Below are 21,084 nucleotides of genomic sequence, written 5' to 3' on the forward strand. Positions count from 1 at the left end.
GTACTTTTATGTATTTCATAAGAGATGGGAAATTTCCGGTGATTATTTCCTCCATTAGTCTCTCTGCTCCTTTTCTCTTCTCTTCTCTTCTCTTTCTAGGAAACTGACTTCACCATCATTAAATTCCCACTGAGTGGGCTCTCCACCATTCCACCCATTTCAGCCTGGTGTACAATGTGTGTCCAGTCACTGCTGTCCCACCAGAAGTTGTTCCATACAGTTCCTGGCTATTTACTCGCTGCTCTGGAGGATGAACTAAATCCCACACCTTACCATGTCACCTTATCCATATATTTTCACAGGATGACATGGAGCCTGGTTAAATTCCCCATGTAGAAGTAAATCATGTTTTATGGCAATAAGAGCAAAATGAAAAATGGCTATGCTCACTGTCTGTGTAAAAACAGATGAAAGTTATGGATATTTTTTTAAAAAGTGAATTACACAAAGCATCATTTAGATTTTTGTATTTGGCTTTGGGATATAAAAGAATATGCAGAACTCACATGAGGGAGTGCACACCACAGAGAAACTCATGCTTTCTTTTCTGTGCTTCATTCCTTCCCCTTTCTGAGCTCGTCCCATAATACTCATAATCCCCTGTTGAAGTAATCCAGGACTTTCCCTGATTCACTCATAGGGAAAATATGTATTCACAAGTGTTTCTATTCAAATATTTCTGGAGATGTTTACAAACCCCTTAAATCCAGCAATAATGGCATAACCAAGTGTTTGTTGTTGAAAGGAAAATGTCCATCTAAGGTAGAAAAGTTATAGTTAAATATCACAATACATCAAAACATTTTCAAGGATAATTTCCATTCACCTGATAGGTCATCTCATAAAAATTATAAAATATTTTGAAAGAGAAAACATTCAAGTGATTTCTATTTTAATTTCATCTTTACCATCAAGGGGTTGAACTAGATCCTAAGTTTTTCTTTGATTAATTAATTTTAGATTAATTTAAAAATTAATCTAAAAAATTCTATGGTTTAATAAACACCAGAAGATTTAAATGTGTTCCATTGTTTCATCCAAATGCAAATAGAAAAAAAGTGGATTAAAATTGTGACGTCTTACCATCTGACCCTTTTAATTCACAGAAACAGGCGAGGTCCAGGGAAGTAACATGATCCCGAGTACCCATCCATTTGGGGATGGGTTGTTAATCAGTATCACTGGGTCCAAATCTACCTGATTTCCAAAGGTTTTTCTTCATTTTTTTTTTTTTTTTTTTAATGACTCCAGATTTCCAGTCCCCACCCCTGGAAATTCTGCATTAGCATTTAAGGAGTGAAGTCAGGAATTTCATTTTTTAACATGATGCTCAAATATTCTGATTTGTAATTATGGTTCATAGGTCTACGTTAGACCCCCCGGGTACAGGAACGGAGAGAGATAGACACCTCACGCTGGCATGGACAGCCTCTCCATGTTACACGGCAGGGTCTTGCTAACAGCCATCATTTCATACCACAGGCTACCACCTCCCCAGTGTTTTTCCCCCCTTTCAGATGAAAATCTTATGAGCATGATAACACTTCGTGTCTGTGTTATTTTTGCTTGATCGTCTTCTTGTGGAAAAGGAAAGTCCTAAAAGGAACAAGTATTAAAAGTGGGGCTACAGTCCTTACTTACTGTCTGATTGAACCTCACATTTTAGAAGTTAATTCAACTTAACTCCTGAAACTGTCTTTATTAATAAGAAAGTATGACTTTATTTACTACCATGCTACCGTCTTGAGCCTTTTAAGGCAGGCTAGAATTTGAAAACTATTTACTTGACCTCAAGTCATGGTATATAATAAAATGAATTTCTCTAAATGGTTCTAATGCCTTCTTCATAAGGAGAAGGCTCTTTGAATAGTTTTGGCATAAAAATTCCTTAACCATTTCGGTAGTAAAAGGAAAGCTTAAATAGAATTAATATCTAACTAATGAAATATCTGGTGTTATATAGAGTCAGGGGAGAGCAAAGCTGCTTCTAAGATCTTCCATGTAAAATGAATTCCAGGCACTTCAACATTCACATTGCTTTCAGTTCTCAATATAGATTGTATGTGTTCACTGTTTGCAAGTTGTGTCTGAAATATAAGTTTCTGTTCCTTATGTTATTCATGAATGCCAAAGTTTAGATTAAGGCTTTTAAAAAATGTAGCACACTATAAGAAAGCTATTATAATTCAGCTTTCAATGAAATATTTCTGCTGAGACTATTAGTAGAAAACTGAAGTAGTCTTTTAGCTAATAATTTTAGGGAAAAGGTTCGAGAAAGGAAAAAGCGAACGCTTACCTTTAAATGTATATGGATCCAGAAAAAGCAACTAAACTAAAAGCTTATTATAAGTTTAACAAAAAAGTAGAATTCAACATAATTTCTTTTTGCATCCCATTTAAAGAATGGTTGTTATTGATATTGACAAAAGAAACGTTATTTGCTCGTGTCATTTATAAGGTAGTCTCATATCAGCTCTGAGGATCAGGGGTAAAGTTAAAGCCATTTGTGACAACCAGAGCTGTATTAAAAGCATTCGTGGACATTTCACATTTGCTTAGAAAGCCAATCTTTCAAAACTGTGACATTTTTATTTAAAAGGGACAACAATAGAGATCAACGGTATTAGTCTACCTCATATGAGTTAAGAAACTATTTCTGAGTTGCATTTAGAAATCCATCGATGTTAGATAAATGTATACTTATTTCTTCAAGGTCGTCAGGGCCAAGAAACTGGTTAGTTAATATTAGTACTTCAATTGCTTTAAGCGGATACCTATTAAAAGGTATACAAAATACAAATAGTACAGTGTATTTTCAAATTTTTAAAATGAACACAAAGAATATATAGGTATACATTTTATAATTTCAAAGTCAACACTAGCACAGAAGTTTTTCTCATCTAAATACATACTGGGTACTTCCTAATTCACCACATGCACCCACAGACACATGGACATGCATATAACCTTGCTTTTTGCCATTTGCAAGAAAGTTAGAATATACAGTATTATACATTATTTCAACTTAAATTATATTGGTAAATTAATGAGGATGGTGTTAAAAAGTCTGATCTAAAAAAAAAATCAAAATATGGGAAGATAATTATTCCATAGATTAAAAACACTGAAGACTGATGGAAAGTTAAGATTTGAGTTGCTTGTCCCAGTGATCTGGAAAGATGCAGAGGAGAAGAGGACTGGCTGTAAACACTCAGAATTGCTTGGCCTGGCGACCAGGTCTAGAGCTCTCGCAGTCCAGCAGTGCAGCCAGAGTCTCAGACCATCGGTGCTTCCGGGCACAGAGAAAGGGTGCAGCTCACAGCAGCTCTCCGCAAGGCAGGCGGTGCCGATGGGGATCTGGAGGCCCATCGGGACGGGAGGCGGCGGTTTGCAGGCCTGGCAGGTCGGGAAAACCCTCTTCCAAGTGAAGCTCTCCCTGCCATGGGTTCCTAGGATGCAGATGGAAACACTAATCTCACTACGTGCACCAACAACGGCCAAATGCACTATGGGTTCCAGCCATAAGAGTAATAGGTTAGCGCATGTGTATGCGAGTTTAAGTATAAAGAAGGAATGGTTTAGTTCTGGCAATTAACCATTCATTCAAAGCAATTCGATCATGAAACATGGCATGTGATGACCTGTTCGATCTCACAGTGACAAATTTTAATACAAGCGATCTCATTTTAGAATGAATGCACTCAGGATTCAAAAGGCTCACAACTATAGATGATATGATGGAGCCACAGATTTTTCTTGGAGGAATATTAGAAGATTTTAATGCTGTTTAAAAAAACATAAATAAATTATAAAGGAAACGTCTCTCATTTTACGTTGTTAACTTTGGAGATCTTAAAGGCCACAAAAGGACTTGTCTGATGCCATCTTCTTTTTCCATAGTTTATTCCATAGATTATTCACTAATAATCTCTGTTACTGATCTCTCAAAAGTTTCAAAATTATTATTAAAATACTTTAACAGATAACTTCATTCTGTTTGCATGTTTGTTTGTCAAGATTTACAATGATAACCTCATTCTGATTACTAATAAATTGGGATCATCTGGTGAGCGAAAAACCTTTTCCTCCCTTCATTTCTTTTTCTTCCTTTCCTTCCTGTTTCTCTCTGTTTTCACTTTAATGGAAGAAAAGCATCCTGTGATCCTTACAATAAAACAAAAAACAGAAAGCTTCCATCACACATTGCATGCCCTTGGTTCTTACTGACCCAAGGGCATAAGATGGAAGGCCCGTGCTCTTCCATCTGAGATAAGCAGCAAACATGGACTCTGGTTCTGTAAGTCTGCTCACTGCCTGATAGTTTTATGTCTGTCCCCAGTGCAGAAAACAAAAACAAAAGCAAAACTACTGCTAGAGATCTCCAGAAAAGGGGCTCCTCTCCCATCCCGAATCAATACAAAACAGGGAAACACCTGAGTAATATTTCTGGCTAGTTAATTAGAATTTTGGCTGGTCCCTGCATAACGTTTCCATTTCCCATCTCCAGCTGTAGAAGCTTACAGGTGGTTCTGGGCTCACCCATAAAAATTAAAACAGGGAGATAGAAAATTGGGGTACTTATTTGTAGAGACAACTTTACCTAGCTCAAAATTAGGCTGCATACACACTGCACCAGGTAAAACTGGGGCTTTTGAAGCTGTGTCTAAAAATAATAACAAAGTACCCCTTAAAGTTTTTAAAGTTATGATCTAGAGATTATATGCATAAAAAGGGACTATTGGATAGTTCTTCATTATAAATACCAATGTCTTTGGCCCTCCTTTGTCCTGTAACTGTGGAAAAAATTACTGTATTATGTAAACAGACTGGAACAAAAAAAGGATGATATCTTATTTAATTACTGTTGTTTACTTTCTTTTTGGCAACTTCCATAATAAGAATATGTACAAAATAATGGCCTTAATTTTTTTTAAAACTATAATACTATCTTTATTTTCCATGAACTGTACTAATGAATCAGAGAACTCTGTAAGGCACTAATTTAAATGATGTCCTTTACACACATTCACATTCATATGACAATCTTATGAGGAAAACTGTGAATCAAATGCTAAGAAGGACTGAACCAACCAAGCAAAAAAAAAGTGCAAGTTACTAAAAAAAGTTCCATAAACTTTTCTTAAAACTTTAAAAGAACAAAATTCTGTAAAGCAACAAATGTACATTCTGCATTTTTTCAAGAAACAAACCACAAACATTTCATTTTGTTGAGATTCTTAAGCCTATTTATTATATTTAAGTTCTCCCGTTTCAGAATTTTTAAAAGTTATAACGTATTCTTCCCAATTTTAAAAACTATAAAGGTTTTGCTAAGTTACAATCCTGGGGTATATATTTATTCACAAAAAGTCAAGAAGATGCTAAAACATGTGCCCACAATTCTATTTTCATGAATGGGCAACTGACTAACTAAATTCTGAGCCATTGCTAAATGCAGATACGTTCTACCCAAATACACTATTTGCTTTCTCACCTCCGTTATCCTTTTCCGGTCTATTCCATGCTTCACTTGCTGTCCCCCCCACATAGCTGTCTTTTGCTCAAGCTCTTGTTCCATCTGGAGCATTTCTAAATGCTGACGTAATGTCGGCCCACCACTGGCATCAGAATTACATCTGGTCCAGTTTTCCTGGAAGCATTTAGAATTGTACAGTACAGACCCTGGGGGTGTCTCATAGGTTTTCAGCAGCTTCTCCACAACACCATAATTTGATCTGGGGTCTGCTGACCTTGGACGGCCAGACAAGTCACTTGGCCTCCAGTGATGCTCTTGGAGCATATTCCGATAACTGCCAGGATTTAGGCATCCCTGCATTTGTGGGACAAGGCCTGTTGTGAATTTATTGGTGGGATTATCAGGCACATTTTCCATGGGCATGGGCACAGAGGCGCTGGTTTGCAGAATACCAGACATATTGTCATTTTCTGATATTTTACCTGTACAAGTAATTAAGGTATCACAGGGTTTAGGATCTTCAGATGATTCTGCAAAGCTCTGATTCTGTTGTATTGCATGGCAATTTCTGTCTGTCCTGAAAACAATCCTGTTAAACTCATCAATCTTTGCTGCCAGCTTTTCATTCTTGGTGGTCCTTTCAAACCTGGGTAGTGGACCACCACTCCTTCTCACTGTAGCACTACAGTCGTTGCTGACATGACGATCAGGATGGGGTTCAGCAGGGCAATCTGGAATCATCTTTTCCAGGGTTGGCTTACTGGGGCCAGAGCAGGTCTTCTGAAACCACAATGCGGAGGGGCTATTTTTTGCATCTATCCCAGTGTTGCATGACTCCGTGCTAAGTCCAGCACCTTCCTTAGATGGAGACTTGATATCTATTTTGGCTTCTGCAGCCAAGGAGGAAAGTATGATACCCTCATTCAAAGACCGTCCCTCATGTGGACACAACACAGGCACCTGACGCTGCTTCAGAAGATGAGGATTGCCGTTCCTTTCACCTTGACTGCCATGGGCCACCCGGATGCTGTCTAAACTTTCCTTCCACCCTTCGTGGACTTGCAGACCTTCAGAATAAGAGCCGGGAAAATTTCGTGATGTGCTTCTTGGAGGAGGAATTGGCGGAGTTTCATTTCTTTGCAAATCAAGTGTATCAATTCCACATTTTTTCAGAGAACTGCTTTGGAGTGCATCTGTACAGCTCATATTCCTTGTCCTTTTCTGTTTTTCTTTTTCTAATCTGACTGGAAGAATGCACTGGTCGTTGTCGGCCTGGTGGTCCTCACCAGGCATATTAATTACATTTGGCATTTCCTGGAGAAAAGAATCTGACTTCATCCTAAACAATCATAAAACATGGTGGGTTAGTGATAATTTTATACAGGATAAGCTCCCAAAAGGAACCACGGCTTAAGTAATGGATGTCTGTTGTAGTGAAAGGAGGTGTAACTTCCTTACACACATAATTTTAATAAAACCCCGATTCAAAAATCTTAAGGTCGCGGAATGGTCAGATAAAAAGCCCATTCCTTGGTTCCATTCAAGGCTTACATGCTCTGGCCCCAACTGCCCTTGCAAACCTGTCTCTCGTTACGTCCATTACCTGAATAGTTCCCTACATCAGAGCAGACTGTGAAGCGTCCAGGGCTTCCTCTAAGGGCATTCCCGTTTCTGTAAGTTTTCTCTGGCCATTTCTTGACCTGGAATGCCTCCCTACCTCCCTTCTGCCTTCTGACGTCCAATCCCTTATGAATGGCGAGCTCAAGTTCTGGCTCTTGAATTTTAAATAGCATTCTAAGTTGTATGATAGAATTCTGCATAAAAGTACAACGAGACGTGAGTAATTCCAAGTGGAGGGTGACATTTGGGCTAAGGCTTGAAAGAGAAAATTTCCTGGATGAGTAGAGTAAAGGGAATGCATGCAGCGTGAACTGCATGAAAAACTGGGTGGCTGTGCAGGAACAGTCAATACTTTGGTGTGGAGAGATTATGAGTTGAGTGGAGAGGAAGATGGGAAATATGAGTAAAACATTAGGCCAGAGTAAAATTGCAATGTCTCTTAATTACTTATTAAGGATTCTGAACTTCTTTCTAATGGCTCTGGTACAACAATGAAAACTTTCCACCAGTTTGTACAAGAAAATTGGTGAATCGTTTTTAGTTATCTAAATGAAAATCTAAATATAGCAACAATATGGATTCACAAATACAAGTTCATCTATTGATTTATTCATATCTATTCAATTTATAAAAGGTTATAAAATAGCTTACAATGAAGTGCAGATAAATGCCCATTAACAGAGAATAGTAGGTAAAAGTTACATGGGCAAGTATAGTACAAAACCGCGAGTAAAGCACAATGGACCAAGAAAATTTAAAAGTGTGTGCAAAAGTTCTCTCTGAGCTTCCTAAAAGCTAAAAAAAAATAAGATAAGACATTGTTTTAACTTTCATAGAGAATATAGCTCCACCAGGAGAGAGACATTGAGACTAGAATAATCCATCTTGAACTGAAAATATAGTCTCTCATTTGGCTAATGCTTACTCTAACAGTTATACAATGTTCCAGAATGGAAATAACATTTTTATGGCATTGTACATATGTGTGGACATATTCACAATATGATGTTCTATTGAAAATTATGTATGCATCTATAGAAATAAACTCACACATAAAATCTCTCAGAGCATCATGTAATTAAAATACCACATTGTTAAACCTGACATAGATTAAAAATATATTTAATTGGATTAGCTAAATTATATATTCTTCCACTGGCCAAACACTCAAAATGAAAAAAAAAAAAAAAAAAAAACTACATTAGTGGACTTTAATTCATTTATTAAGGTGAGGGGGGACCTTACCTACATACCAAAAGAAAAAAATATTCCTAATTGTCAAATTGCAAAGAGAACTGGAAAACTTGAGTTAGGAATTAGTAAGCAGAGAAATATACAACTACAGTTAATCTCTTCCATCCAGGGTCATAACAGAGTTTTACAATTCATTGCTAATTTCCATATAGAAAGTGTGTGGAGAAGGCAGTTAGGACTAATTAACTAAAGACAATGTTCCTCTTGGTTTCCCAACATTAAAGAATCACAGATGTACCAGCCTACCTTGTGTGGTTAGATCGCTTTCGAATTTCCTCTTGAAAGCTGCATAATTCTTCACTAACCTTGGCAAGTTCTTCAAGAGCCTTTATACATATAAGCAACAGCACATTAGCACTTTGGAGTGTAAATATTTCTCTAGAAACGGTTCTAGAACAGCTACCTCTTACTTACTGTGCTGAGGACGCCAGAGCAGCTCTTGCTCTCCTTCTCAGAAATCCTCGGGTCAGGACAGGCCTCACATTCCTTTAGGTTGGTTGTGGCTGAAGGATCTGTAAAACCTACTTGAGTTTGTTTTGTTGCGTTTTGATCTTTACACATTTGATTTCCTTCACGGAGTAAGCTCTGCTCTGTTTTAATCTCTTTTTCCAGTATGTGTTTCATCCCTGTAAATTCACATTGTCCCGAAGTGGGGTACTTTGGAGAAGATTCTGCCATTTTGCCTTGGCTAGCCCTTCCAGAATTAAGGTCAATAGCCTTAGCACGTTCATGCATGCTGATTTTCCTCCGGAGCTTTACTTCTTGGCAAAGCTGTAAGGAAAACAAAGATAAAATATTTTTTCCAAATGCAGTATGCTGATATTTTTTATGCTAAGCAAACAGTTCTGAGTCCTCGTTGCCATGTTACTTAAATGCCACCTCAGGTTTGAATGCTTATGGCTCCACACAGTTCCTCGAAAATCTAGGTTAGCTGGAACAACTTTTTGTTTTTCCCATTCACAAATATTTATTTATTCATTCATTCATTCATTTAGATGTTGATCACTATTTTATTTGTTTTGAAACAAGTACAGAGTGGCTAAGCACATTTCCTGAAGTGCCACAGCTCGCAAGGAGCAGAATGTGCCTCCAATCCCACCATACCAGCTATCGAGGTGGAGATACCATCTCTTTGTCTCTCAAATCTTTGATGGGCTCCCCACATTGCGATTTACCATTTTAACAGGAAGAGGGAACCTCAGGAGCTCCCTCTCCCCTTGTCCTGCCCTAAATTTGTTAATCTAGTGTAACCCTAGTTTGCTACAAAATAATATGAGAAGGGAAAGTTGGGTGGGTGTAGTACAGAAGAAAATCTAGCCATGAGAGCTGATAAGAGCGGATGATGGGTACACGAACATCAGCTGGAACAACACTGATGGGCCATAAAGACGATTTTCAATATGGCAAAGCATGGTCAATTCTACCTTTCTGACTAGAAATCAAATCAACTCTCTCTCTCACACACACACACACACAAATATAACTCTGTTCCTATACATAAATATGATGCAGATACAAAAGTACTATCACAAAAGTGGAATCACCACCATCAATTACTGGCCATGCCCTCCAACTGCTTTCAGACAGACACAAGAGTTTGACTAACATTAAACTCGTTTTTATTTACATATTTGACCCTGCCTTGACACCAACATTTAACCGTCTAAAATAATTGGCAACCTCAAAAATTCAGCTCATTTCATTCCCTAAGTAGACATTTTGCAATCAAAGAATGTTTCCTTTGGAAGTTATATTGATGCTGGCTAGATATTACTGAGTTCCTTTTTAATGCCAAGGCTATACACATTCCAGAAAAGCTTCTCATCCAGATTAAGACAAATATGGCCCTGTCCTAAGTGATATAATAGAACTGCAGGGTTTTGATCATGGATCAGTCAGTATTAAAGTAGACCCCAAATTATTTCTTGATTAGATGCCAGTTATTCCTGCACTCAGCTCACCCTTGAAGAGAGGAAGGAAGTGGCCTTCTGTTTAGGATTGAATCTTGGGGAAGTGTGTCAAATTTCAACAGACCATTGAAGCAAATGGCTCTACCATTTTACAAAGACAACCAAGATCTACATTACTGATATTGTATAAGGAATATAATAACAGACTTACTGCTGTTCAGTATTTACCCAAATCTCAGTTGAGTGAAGCTCTATGTAAAGTTGATGTCTGCAAGACTTGCAGTCCACTTGTTTCTCTCAATACTCAATGAATCTATGAATTAAGCCAGGATACCTTCAAACAGCAACCTTGAATCAAATGTTTTGGCCCCTAAAATAATTTTTACTGAATTGTTTTGGGCATTATGACTTTGCAGACCTTGAAGGGTATTATAAGAAGCAGTCCTAAAAAATGTGTTCAACCTAAGGATGCTACTGGTGGCATTGTCCTCTTTTTCATGAAGCATGGAATAAAACAAAATTGCTTCAGTTTAAAAATGAGAGAAACCTGGTTTTCCTGGGAAATAGATTTGTTTCTGTCTTCTAGATATTGAAACATAGATATCAGACAATTTTTGAGTTAGGCCCTAGAAAGCTTACACTCATCACATAGATTTCACACATTATCCTTCCTTGCCTTCATTTTTGTTTTGGCATTCTTTGCCTTATGTGCAATTTTGTATGCCATCTTAAACCCTTTTTTGGGACTTGAATGAGGTGCAAATAAATGAACAACATAATATGACTGATGGAAGACAATTTATTTTGCATAAGGAAATCTCCATGGCCTAGTGCTCAGCCCTTGTCAATGGTTATCTGATCATTCCGGTAAAGGAGAGAAGCAAGAATGAGTGCAATGCAATGAAAGGTTTCCAGATGTCAATGAACTCTATTCCAGAGTTTCTGTCTGGATTATTCCAGGGTTCAAATGATCCAAGTGTGTACATTTTGGTTTTGCAGTAACAAATGCAAAAGGAATTCACAATCAAGTGTGAAGAGTTGCTGATAGAAAGTCAGAGTCTTAATACATATCAATGCACACTCTCAGCAGACAACAGGATCATTTGAAATCACTGACATTACAACTCTGTATTGGGGAATCTATAATTCCCTAAGACATGGCTTAAAAATTTAATCCTCAGAAGTCAGTGGTAAATGTTATATAAACTCAGTATGTTGTGCTTATGGCATAATAAAATTTTTCCAAGTATTGATTTCTTAATTTTCGTCTTTAAGAATTGCTTTGATTCTCTCTGAGACAAATGAAAATGCTTTCCTCCTGTTTTCTTCAGTCTTTCTATCCCCAGTTTTGCAGCCAATAAGAAGGCATCTTTTATACATGTTTTGAAATTTATTATAAATATTTCATACATATTATATGCATGTGTGTTTGTATATGTCCACACACAAATGGTAAAGGGGGAGCATAGTGCAGGTATTCAGCAGTTATAGAACTTTGTCTAGGGGCATCCTGGGTAAGCACATTGTCTCAATACATTCTAGCCCCAGCTATGGAGATTATTCCACAGATATCATCAGGCAGCAAAGGCATGAATACAGCACTATAGCAACCTCCAAGAGGAATAAGATATTTTATCATTACAACAATTCTGTCTCCCTGATGCAAAAATATGGAGTCCTTAAAAGAACAGTATCTATAGGAACCACAATCCTATGTTTAAGTGTGTTTAATGCCAACTAATTGATAAGGCTAATACTTACCTTAGATGGAATCTACAGAGTTGTCAGAATAATTTGCTATTTGACAATAACAAATTTAACCAGACACCAGATTTTTAAGCTAATGGTATTAATTGTCTAGACCAATCCTGCTTTCCTTAATTATTTTGTTTGGATGCTAGGAGTATCTTGAGATGTTACTAACTGGACCTTTCATGCCTTTTGAGGCCATAATTATAAGTCAGTTTGTGACTGAATTGGACTTTTGGATTCTGATTTGACCTATGCATATTGTTGCTAATACAATTTGAGTCTCTGGGTAGAGGAATTAAGGAAGCAAGCTCAACACATTTTGCAAACTACAGAGTGATAAATTGTGGATTACTCCAAGCAAAGAAATTACATTTCTTTGCCCTTCAATCTCTAATTATGCACTAGTTGCCTGCCTTCTTAGTTCTATTTTAGTGGAAGGTCCATTGGCTATTGTCTCTTTCCTTTTATCATGCCGATTTATATTTTAATCACAACCAATTATGTGGTTGCTAGTAAGAAAAAAGTTTGTGCTATGAACACGTAAAGTGCTTGTTTTGATTGCCTGCGAATAAAGGCCCATGAGTCTGTTAAAATAACCACTTTAATAATGTGCATAATCTCACAGAAGTCAATACTATGGATGTTACCAGAAGAATGTATAAACAGTTTTCAGTTGGAGTAAACCTGAATATACACTAATGCAAACCCTTGAAAGAAACATACCAGTCCCGACAGGCTGAGGAATGGTTAAAGGAGATGCAATGACTGTGTCAGGCATGGTATGATATTTTTTATGATCCCCTTCTTAATAAATGTAGCAACACCTTTTCCAGTGCCATTTTATGTTTGACATATAACAGTCTTTTAAAAAACATATACTGAGTTGTCTAGCATGTAATTTCCCTTAGTAGACATTATTTATAAATGATCTCAGGAAAAGAAAGATCTATATTATAATGCCCAATTGCAGTTTTGCTGATACATGTCCCAGTAGTTACGTCTTACTTTCTTGAGTTTTCCTCATGGGCCCTGGTGTTTTAGAACTCACGCAAAATACCTATCTCACTTCTGATACCCAGGCTCTCTGGCCATAAACTAATAAACGGACACATTTTAGAGTGACATTTTAAGCTCCTAATTTCCATCCAGGGCTATGAAATGAGCCCAGGTGCTCAGATACCACTGACTAAGGCTGTGCTATTTCTGATCTAGTAAATGTCACTGAGACATGCATCTGTCAGAATGGATAAGGACAATAAAAATGTTTCCAATTCAAGAGAAAGCTTAACAGAATTTGCATCTGAGCTGGAATTTTGCAATATATTCAAAACAAATCAGCTCGTACCTCTTCTATCTTCTTCTGCATGATCTTCCATTGACTTTCCCATTCCTTCCTTTCATTGTCAAACTGGTCCAGTAATTCCATCTTCTCTTTGTGCCAGTTGGTCTCTGTGTTCTCCCACTGCTTATGCAGGTCCATGGCAACCGCGGGTCAGCAAAGAGGTGTTTCAGCTCGTCTCTGCCTTCTCTTAACTGTTTCTTGGAAGCTTGGAGGTGTTTTATTTGAAGCAATCTCGCTTGTCTTAAAATAAAGCCTAATATAAACATAATAAGAGAAAGTTCCAAATCCATGTGCTTTCTGGAAACAGTTTATCAAATTGCAAGAGCCATTAAAATAAACTATAGGAAAACTGGACTCAAAAGAAAAGAAATAGATGACAACAATCTGCTTAAGAACAAAAACCTAATACAGTCCATAAAGAAAGACTGTCCAAAGTTTTCCTTTCCCCTTTGTTTCTGAGACCAGACAGCAAAATTATACTGGGCGTCATGGTTGCACGCAGGTGTGAGTTCTAAGTTTTCCTTTACCTAACCAACTATTCTAAAGATTGTCTTTATTTTTCATGAATATGTAAGAGGGGACGTATCAAGTTCAACTCCACGCTGCATCTACACAACAGTGGCAGATTCTGCTGCAATCTAATTACTGTTTTAGGCAATCTGATTATATGTTTCTGTGACTAAATTCCTAAGCCAGTGCTGAACTAGAGTGTCAATTCTACATTCAGAGACCTTGTCAAATGTGATACCGCATCAATTAAGACTATGTTGGTAGTCGACCTTGAACAGATGTGTCACCAAGAGATCAAATTATACAAATATATTTTAATTATGTCACTTCACCAAATAAAATTGGAAAACATCAAAACTATGCTGTGCGTTAAGCTAAAATTTATCTAGCTCTCTTTCCCTTTTCATAGACCATATATCATAAACTGTTTAATAAACTGTTTAGGACATTAGAATGCAGAGAATTGAAGAAAATCTTTTACTCATTTTACTCCTTGATAATAAGCAGTGATAATAATAATTTGATTACATATTTGGGGTATGTGCATTTAGGGTTTTAAGATATGGTTTAATATATTAGATCTGCGTCTCCATTTAAAGTTACCTAAAATTTCTGAGCTTCAGTTTATTCACATTAACATAAGAATTTTCACAGGCTTGATTTAAAGATTAAATGACATGTTGAATACAACGTAGTTTATAAAATATTTTAAAATTTCCCCAATTTTGCATTTAAAATGTTTGCTCTTGCTTTAATTGAAAATAATTTGTGATTAATAAAGTCAGATAGCTTTTTAATGGGCAGAAAAGCATATTTAACATGCATGACTCTCCATCTAAAATAATCATGCCCATAAGCAGTGTAACTTTTCAGTTTATTAGGTCAGTACCGAATTGCCTTACATTATCACGTTGTAGCTCATGCTAATTATGAGCAAAGTTCCTAAGAGTCAAAAGCTTCCTGAGTGCTGGCATTGTAGAATTAAACCTACATAACCAGGCCATTTCTATAGTTACAGATGATGGCTGAATGTGTCATACCCTAAGTTAAGATAAAAACTGAAGACTAATTTTACTTTTGTAAGACTGTTCTGACTATACATGAGGGGCAAACCCGTCTGAACATATACTTTTGATCTGCAATCTATCAATGAATTATAATATATAATAAGAAAACAAACGTTAGTCAGGTATTTAGGGCTTCACCTCCAAAAGCACCGTAGCTATACTGTGATGTATATTGCTATTATTCTCTCAAAGTATGGCACCAGAAATTTGTCTGGCTCTGGTAAGGGGAGGTTTGTCAACTGGGCCTTCTCAGTATTACATGATGAGCTGGTAATTTTGAATAGATAATTTTTACTTATTGTCTTGGCACTTGCAATATTATGACTAATTCAGTCGTGAAAAATGAGTCATTTCGGATTTAGCCATTAAACGTGCTACCATGTCTCATTTTATCCACCTCACCATTTCCTATTTCTAACCCCATTCTCCATCTCTTCTACCACTTCTACTTCTTTTTTGTGCCCTCCACACCTACGGGCAGTGACTAAGTATCTACTCCAGCAAGTGCACAGTCACCCCAAAATCAATCTGTCGTCAAGGACCCATCAAAACAAAGAACATACAGAATTTTTGTATGTATGGTTAAACTGCAGGTTTAACCACGGACATTATAAAATAGGAGCAGAACAATTTCAAACAATCTGGAAAAGAGAGGCTACGGTAACCTTGTTTAGCCCACTGTCTCTAAACACTGGCAATATTCAGAGAGCATCATTAAGTTTCCTCTACATTAATGTCGCAAATGGCTCCGATTTTCCTTTCTATTCCTAACTCTCCTTGAAGCACTTCCACACCAGTTACGAGAGTGTCAGCCCCTTCTCCCTTCACCGACCTGAAGGCTTGCTCTGGGTGCCGGGCCGCACCTGCACCAGGGGACGCTCCTGGGCAGGCAGACTGAGCCCCGCGCATCCTGGCAAGGAGCCAAACCCATCACTTCCTGCGCCCCAGGGCCCGAGCAAGTTCTAGTGCCAGGAAATACGATGGTGACAGATCAAAGACAAGCCCTTGAAAAATAAACACTCAAGGGCAAAATCTGTACCAGTTTTTTCACAGCAGAATTTATGTGGCCTTTTTGCATCTCTGCCCTGTCAAAACCATCAAACATAACGTCTTGACGATACTGCTTCTCCATCTAGACATCATGTGAGGGCTGCAGGCTCGTGAGGATGAGGAAGAGAGGTGATGCCTGCCACCACTGCGGCCCACAGCGAGTGCTCCACAAACGCCCATTTCTCCTCTTTCTCCTCCACCCCTGCTTTCTTCCTGACCCTCCTCACTCCTGCCTTCCTTCTTCTACCTCTCCGCATTTTTTGTTTCTTTTCACCTTCATGATTTTTATCTTTATTTAATCAGTCAACTTATAGAACAAGTCCAACTATGTGGAAATTTCTTTTATTATCAGCAGTTTTCCTCTGCCCTCAGTATTCTTCAAGCGTTTTAAGGATACATATTAGGAAATATTTTTAATTGTTAGCAAAAATGTGAATAAACAAATCTTGCATAAAACTGCTTTCGTCAGAACGCTAACACTTAAGTATTAAAAAAAAATGAAGGGTCAGTTTTGTAGGGACAGAATGTTCTGGAACGAGAAGTTATGGGGTAAAGCGGTTCACCACACGCGGAAACGCAAACCCAGTGCTCTCTACCCAGGCAAATATGAAAGTTCTCTTTGTTCCTCATTGTCAGCCTTTTTCTCCCACAGATATCGGCATCTACGTGGGAGAGAAGGAAGGATTTCTGCGATCCGCCGCCCTCCCCCGTGTCTCTTTGATTCTCTATTGCACTGCAGTCCTTCCCGAATTCCCTTCAGAGTTAACATTTGTTAGCGCCCAGGGGAAAGGACAGGGCGAGCTGCGTGACTTAGTCACACGCGTCCTTCCTACCGGACAGCTCTCCACTGGCATTTCTGATTCCCTTTATCCAGAACTGGAGGGTGGCCTGGCTAAGTCTGGAGGTGGGAAGGAAATAGTTCATCTCACCTTCTGGCCCTACTAGAAAGCAAACTTTCTAAGTAAGACAGGGTTCTCACAAGAAATTATTTCCACTCACCAAATTAGCTTAGGTTGGTCTCTTTTACTTGAGGGAAGCTCCAATCTTGTTATGACCAGGTCAACCCCACTTTTTCCCCACTGAAAACTGCCAATCAGACAAATCCATATGAGGGAAATTTTCTAGTAGCTACTTCTCTCTTCTGAGACTTTTGTTCAGAATATGTGTTCTTTGCTCTCCTATTTCTTTTTTCTTAACACATCCATGAAGATTTTTCAATTATATATATGAGGTTGCATATTCCAACGCCACTCCCAGTGGGTACTGCCACTATCACAACTCTAAGAAGAATCATTTCCCTGGAAACGCTTTGTTTCTAGTTAACTTTGAGGCATCAGCTATTTCCATGCCTACACCTGTCCAAGTAATGCACCTTTTGCTACCAAAACCCCTTAGCCATTTCTCCAGACTATTACAAATGACTTGCACCATCTCATCTAATATCGGACCTTATTCCTGCCATATTGTCCACAGACAAATGCATTCTTCTAGAGACAACCATATGATTTTGTTCCTGGGTAATAGGAAATATTTTTACTGCTATTTATTGCTATTTCAGCATGTTCTGCCTGTTTCAGACAAAGCCAAAGAGACACTACCACACGCAATTCCAAAGAAATCAACTTTGCCTTCTCATTTAATCTTTTCCTTTCCTGACTTTCCTCTCCATTTATTTACTCCAATGAGAAAATACCCAAGCAATAGGTAAACTCATTTTACTTCTCTTAGCTTATAAAATAAACACTTGGAAGGAAATTATTGGCAGGAAAACAAATGGCTCAAATTAATGAGTAACCAGCTAAAGCAAGAGAAGATGTAGTGGCAAGACTCCCTCTTACCTGCAGAAGATTAGCCCATTATGCAGAGACTGCAACTCAAATTACTGAAACACCTAATATGCAGTGAAAAAAACATTACCTTGGATGAAATTCTATTTTCACTGCAATTTTCAAATATCAGCGATCTCTCGGATTGTGAAATTTACTTTGCACACCATAAAAGTCATCATCCTCATAAAAACAGGATTCTAAGAAATATAGTGAAGCCTCTTGGTGTGCAGTTGTTGAAACTACTGAAAGGCAGTGTTTGCAAACACAGGCTCTGCCAGTCCAGCGTTGGGAAATCCACTTTTTCCCTCAGATCAGCGCAATCCGTTATGCACCCCGCCCCATGTTTTTAAGTCCAGACACAAACACAGGCAGATGTTGAAATGACCCTCAGCTCAAACCACATTCATATTTTAAAATGTTTGCAGATTCCCTCTTTTGCTGCAATTAAGCACTTGCCTTTAAATTGCCAAAAAGAAAACATACCTTTTGCCGTGAGTGGGGTGAAATCCTATGCATGTTCAACGTCTCCTCAATCTAGCCACAAGACAGAGTGGCATGGAGAGCTGGTAGACTTAAAAAGAGAAGTCCAGGCTTGTGAACGGTGAATCTTGCTTCTTTCCAAGAAATGGCAATGCTAACTAAGCACTACCATTCAACGGAGCAGTATTGACAAGTCCCTTTGAAACCTCCCCGCTCTTGCACAAATCGGAATGCTGCTCAGCTCAGCGTCCGAGCAGCAGCTGGGGCGGCCGTGACGTCAGCTGCTCCCCTGCCAACCCGCGCGCTGTAACTCTAGAGCAGCGCCTGCTCTGGGTAAACAACTCCAGGTCCAGGACATTTTTAGCTTTTATAGTGGAGTCCAGTATTTTCAAACTTGCCAAAAGAGCTGATGTTAATATCACACAATGACGATGGCCAAGTTTAGACTTCTTTTATTAGAAAAAGTAAACTCTTTTTTTGCAGTTAAGAGTTATTCGCCTCCTTGCATCTCTCACCTTCCCTCCTCAGCTTGTGTTGGATGCACTCCTTTAGGAGTTTGTGGCTGGACATGGAGGCACAATATGTACAGCGGTTACTATCCATATATGTCTATTTGTGAAAACGGAACACACTTGTCTTTAAAGTCCAACCTCACAACTCTTTGTGAAGTCTACATAAGCTTGCTGCCTGCTTCTACAGGGACAGTGATGTCCTTGTGTTAGAACCGGAGCCCATGGGAAAGGATGGTACTTCTTATAGTGGTAGGGGGAAAAAATGAAACAAGATACCACACGCTTGTTTTCAATTGCATTGTGCTGCAGTCTGAGCAGAAAACAAAGCATCTCAAGTGTCTGGAGGGTTCCCTAAACCAGGACCAAACCAGCCTGCCCGAGAAACCCCTGGAGACCCCACCTCTGCAGCCACACTTCCAGATTGTGTGGATTTGTAAACACATACCTCTGATGACGTTTGGTACAATTTAGTCAAAGAAAGTGTCGAGAGCAACTTTATATCTAATTCACCAAATAAGCCTGATTAAAATGTAAATAAGATCCTATCTCAAATCCTTATATATTTACTTTCACATTCCTTTTGCCTGCTTCTAGATAAATATTTCATGGGGAGCTAAAAAGTATCATGAGAGCAACCTGCACACAGTAGGACTTTAATACATATAGAACAAGTGAATGAAACCCTACTTTGTGCCTGGAAAGGTGGACATGGTGATCAAAACAGCAGCAGCAAAAACCACAGGGATTGCTCGTTGAGCGCCAACTCTCTGAAAAGCTCTGTGCTAAGAATCTGGGTACACCTTTATTTCATTTCAGCCTCACAGCAAGTGGTCATGTAGACATCACTAATCCCATCTTACTGATGGGACCATGGCTCCAAGACGTAAAGCACTGTGCCAAAATTCACAAAAACTCGCCCACCCCTATTTCTATCTGGAAACACTGGACTTTCGTGGAGATTTTGGCTTCAGTTCTCCTGCCACCACTTATCTGTGAAATCTGTGAGCCTTGGTTCCTTCTTTGAAGGGATATTATATTTACTCAATGAGGTAACTGTAAGAATATGAGGGAATATATGCAATGCCAGGCAAACAATACATTTAGCTCATTTCAGCCTCTGTCCTTATTTGGACAGGAAGAAGATACTGGAGGTTGCAGAGGGTGGGGTGGGTGGTTGTCCAAAACCATCAATGCAGAATTATCTAATAAATTCCCCCCATCCTCTTTTCCACTGCAGACCTCCTATGCTTTGTGTTTTTTGTAAATCAAATTACATTACAGTTGTTTTCCAAATCTTATCAGAAATTCAGATATCCTATGGCTAAATTATAGGAGAAATTTCGTTGAGCCATAATTCACCCTGTCACTCGATGGTAACTATTCAGCACCTTTTTTTTTCCGTGGCAGTCCCAGGAATTATTTCATGCCAGTGTTTCATCTCTTCTTTTCCAGGTAAAGTCAATCTTAAATTGTATATTGATTCTAAAACTAGGGAAGGATTCTAATGAGTTCTTCACTCCAGGGCTACCACTTATTCTGGTAGTTACCAACCCTTTCTGCTGAAAATTCTTCTTCATATTATCTAAAATTTCCATGCTATATTTCATACCCCAAAAGAAATAAAGCAATCCAATTAGGTGATAGGATACAAAGGCAACAAATATTCAGGACAATTTTTTTTTAAGAAACATTTGCCCTAAAATCTTTTAAGAAAATCTTGTTTTAGGAAAAGTTCCTAGTGTTATATACATAAACCAAATGGATTTAAAAGGCCGAAGCTGGTGTCCCCAGCCCAACAGTGGCACTCAGACATCTTGAACTATGTGACATTTTTAAACAGGTGTCAGAATGACTCAAATCTCTATGGAAAAAAAGTGCAATTTGCTTGTGTAAGCCAGGCCTCATTTAAACTTTTTAAACCTTCATATGTGAAATTGATCCAGATTATTGCTCTATGTTTGGGAAATAACTGCAACACTCATACCTGATGACATACCACTTCTACTTCAATGTATGACAATTATATAAATAAATGCATATGATAATTAATGCAAAATGAATGTACAAACACTAGAGGCTGTCAATCCACAAAAAAGAAAATCTTGCAAAGGTTTTGAAAAGGTCTGTATTAGTAATATTAAACCACAAACTAAAACATTTTGGAAAGGGTGAAAGATGGAGAATGTCTGTACAGACGTCACTATCAAGTGTTTCCAGACTTACAGAATTTTAGAGCCAGAAAGAACTTCTCAAACTCTCCAGCCAACTTTCTCATTTTACAG

The 21,084-nt window shown here is 38.2% G+C and overlaps 2 protein-coding genes across 2 annotated transcripts in view; both read right to left on the reverse strand.

The window, feature by feature from the left end:
• Positions 1-2,569: 2,569 nt before the first annotated feature.
• KIAA0408 (KIAA0408 ortholog) lies at positions 2,570-13,492 on the reverse strand. Its single transcript, XM_077162849.1, has 5 exons — positions 13,358-13,492; positions 8,765-9,121; positions 8,597-8,676; positions 5,495-6,815; positions 2,570-3,449 (listed from the first exon to the last, which is right to left on the reverse strand). The coding sequence occupies exons 1-5, from the start codon at positions 13,490-13,492 to the stop codon at positions 3,276-3,278; spliced, it is 2,067 nt and encodes a 688-aa protein (XP_077018964.1). The 3' UTR covers positions 2,570-3,275.
• A 12-nt stretch (positions 13,493-13,504) lies between these two features.
• Positions 13,505-21,084, reverse strand: part of MTCL3 (MTCL family member 3) — a 57,265-nt gene continuing 49,685 nt past the window's right edge. The window contains 1 exon segment of the mRNA XM_077162848.1: positions 13,505-13,607. The gene's annotated coding sequence lies outside the window, so the exon portion shown is untranslated.

This window comes from Tamandua tetradactyla, chromosome 5 (genome assembly GCF_023851605.1).
Source record: "Tamandua tetradactyla isolate mTamTet1 chromosome 5, mTamTet1.pri, whole genome shotgun sequence".
Classification (NCBI taxonomy): Eukaryota; Metazoa; Chordata; class Mammalia; order Pilosa; family Myrmecophagidae; genus Tamandua; species Tamandua tetradactyla.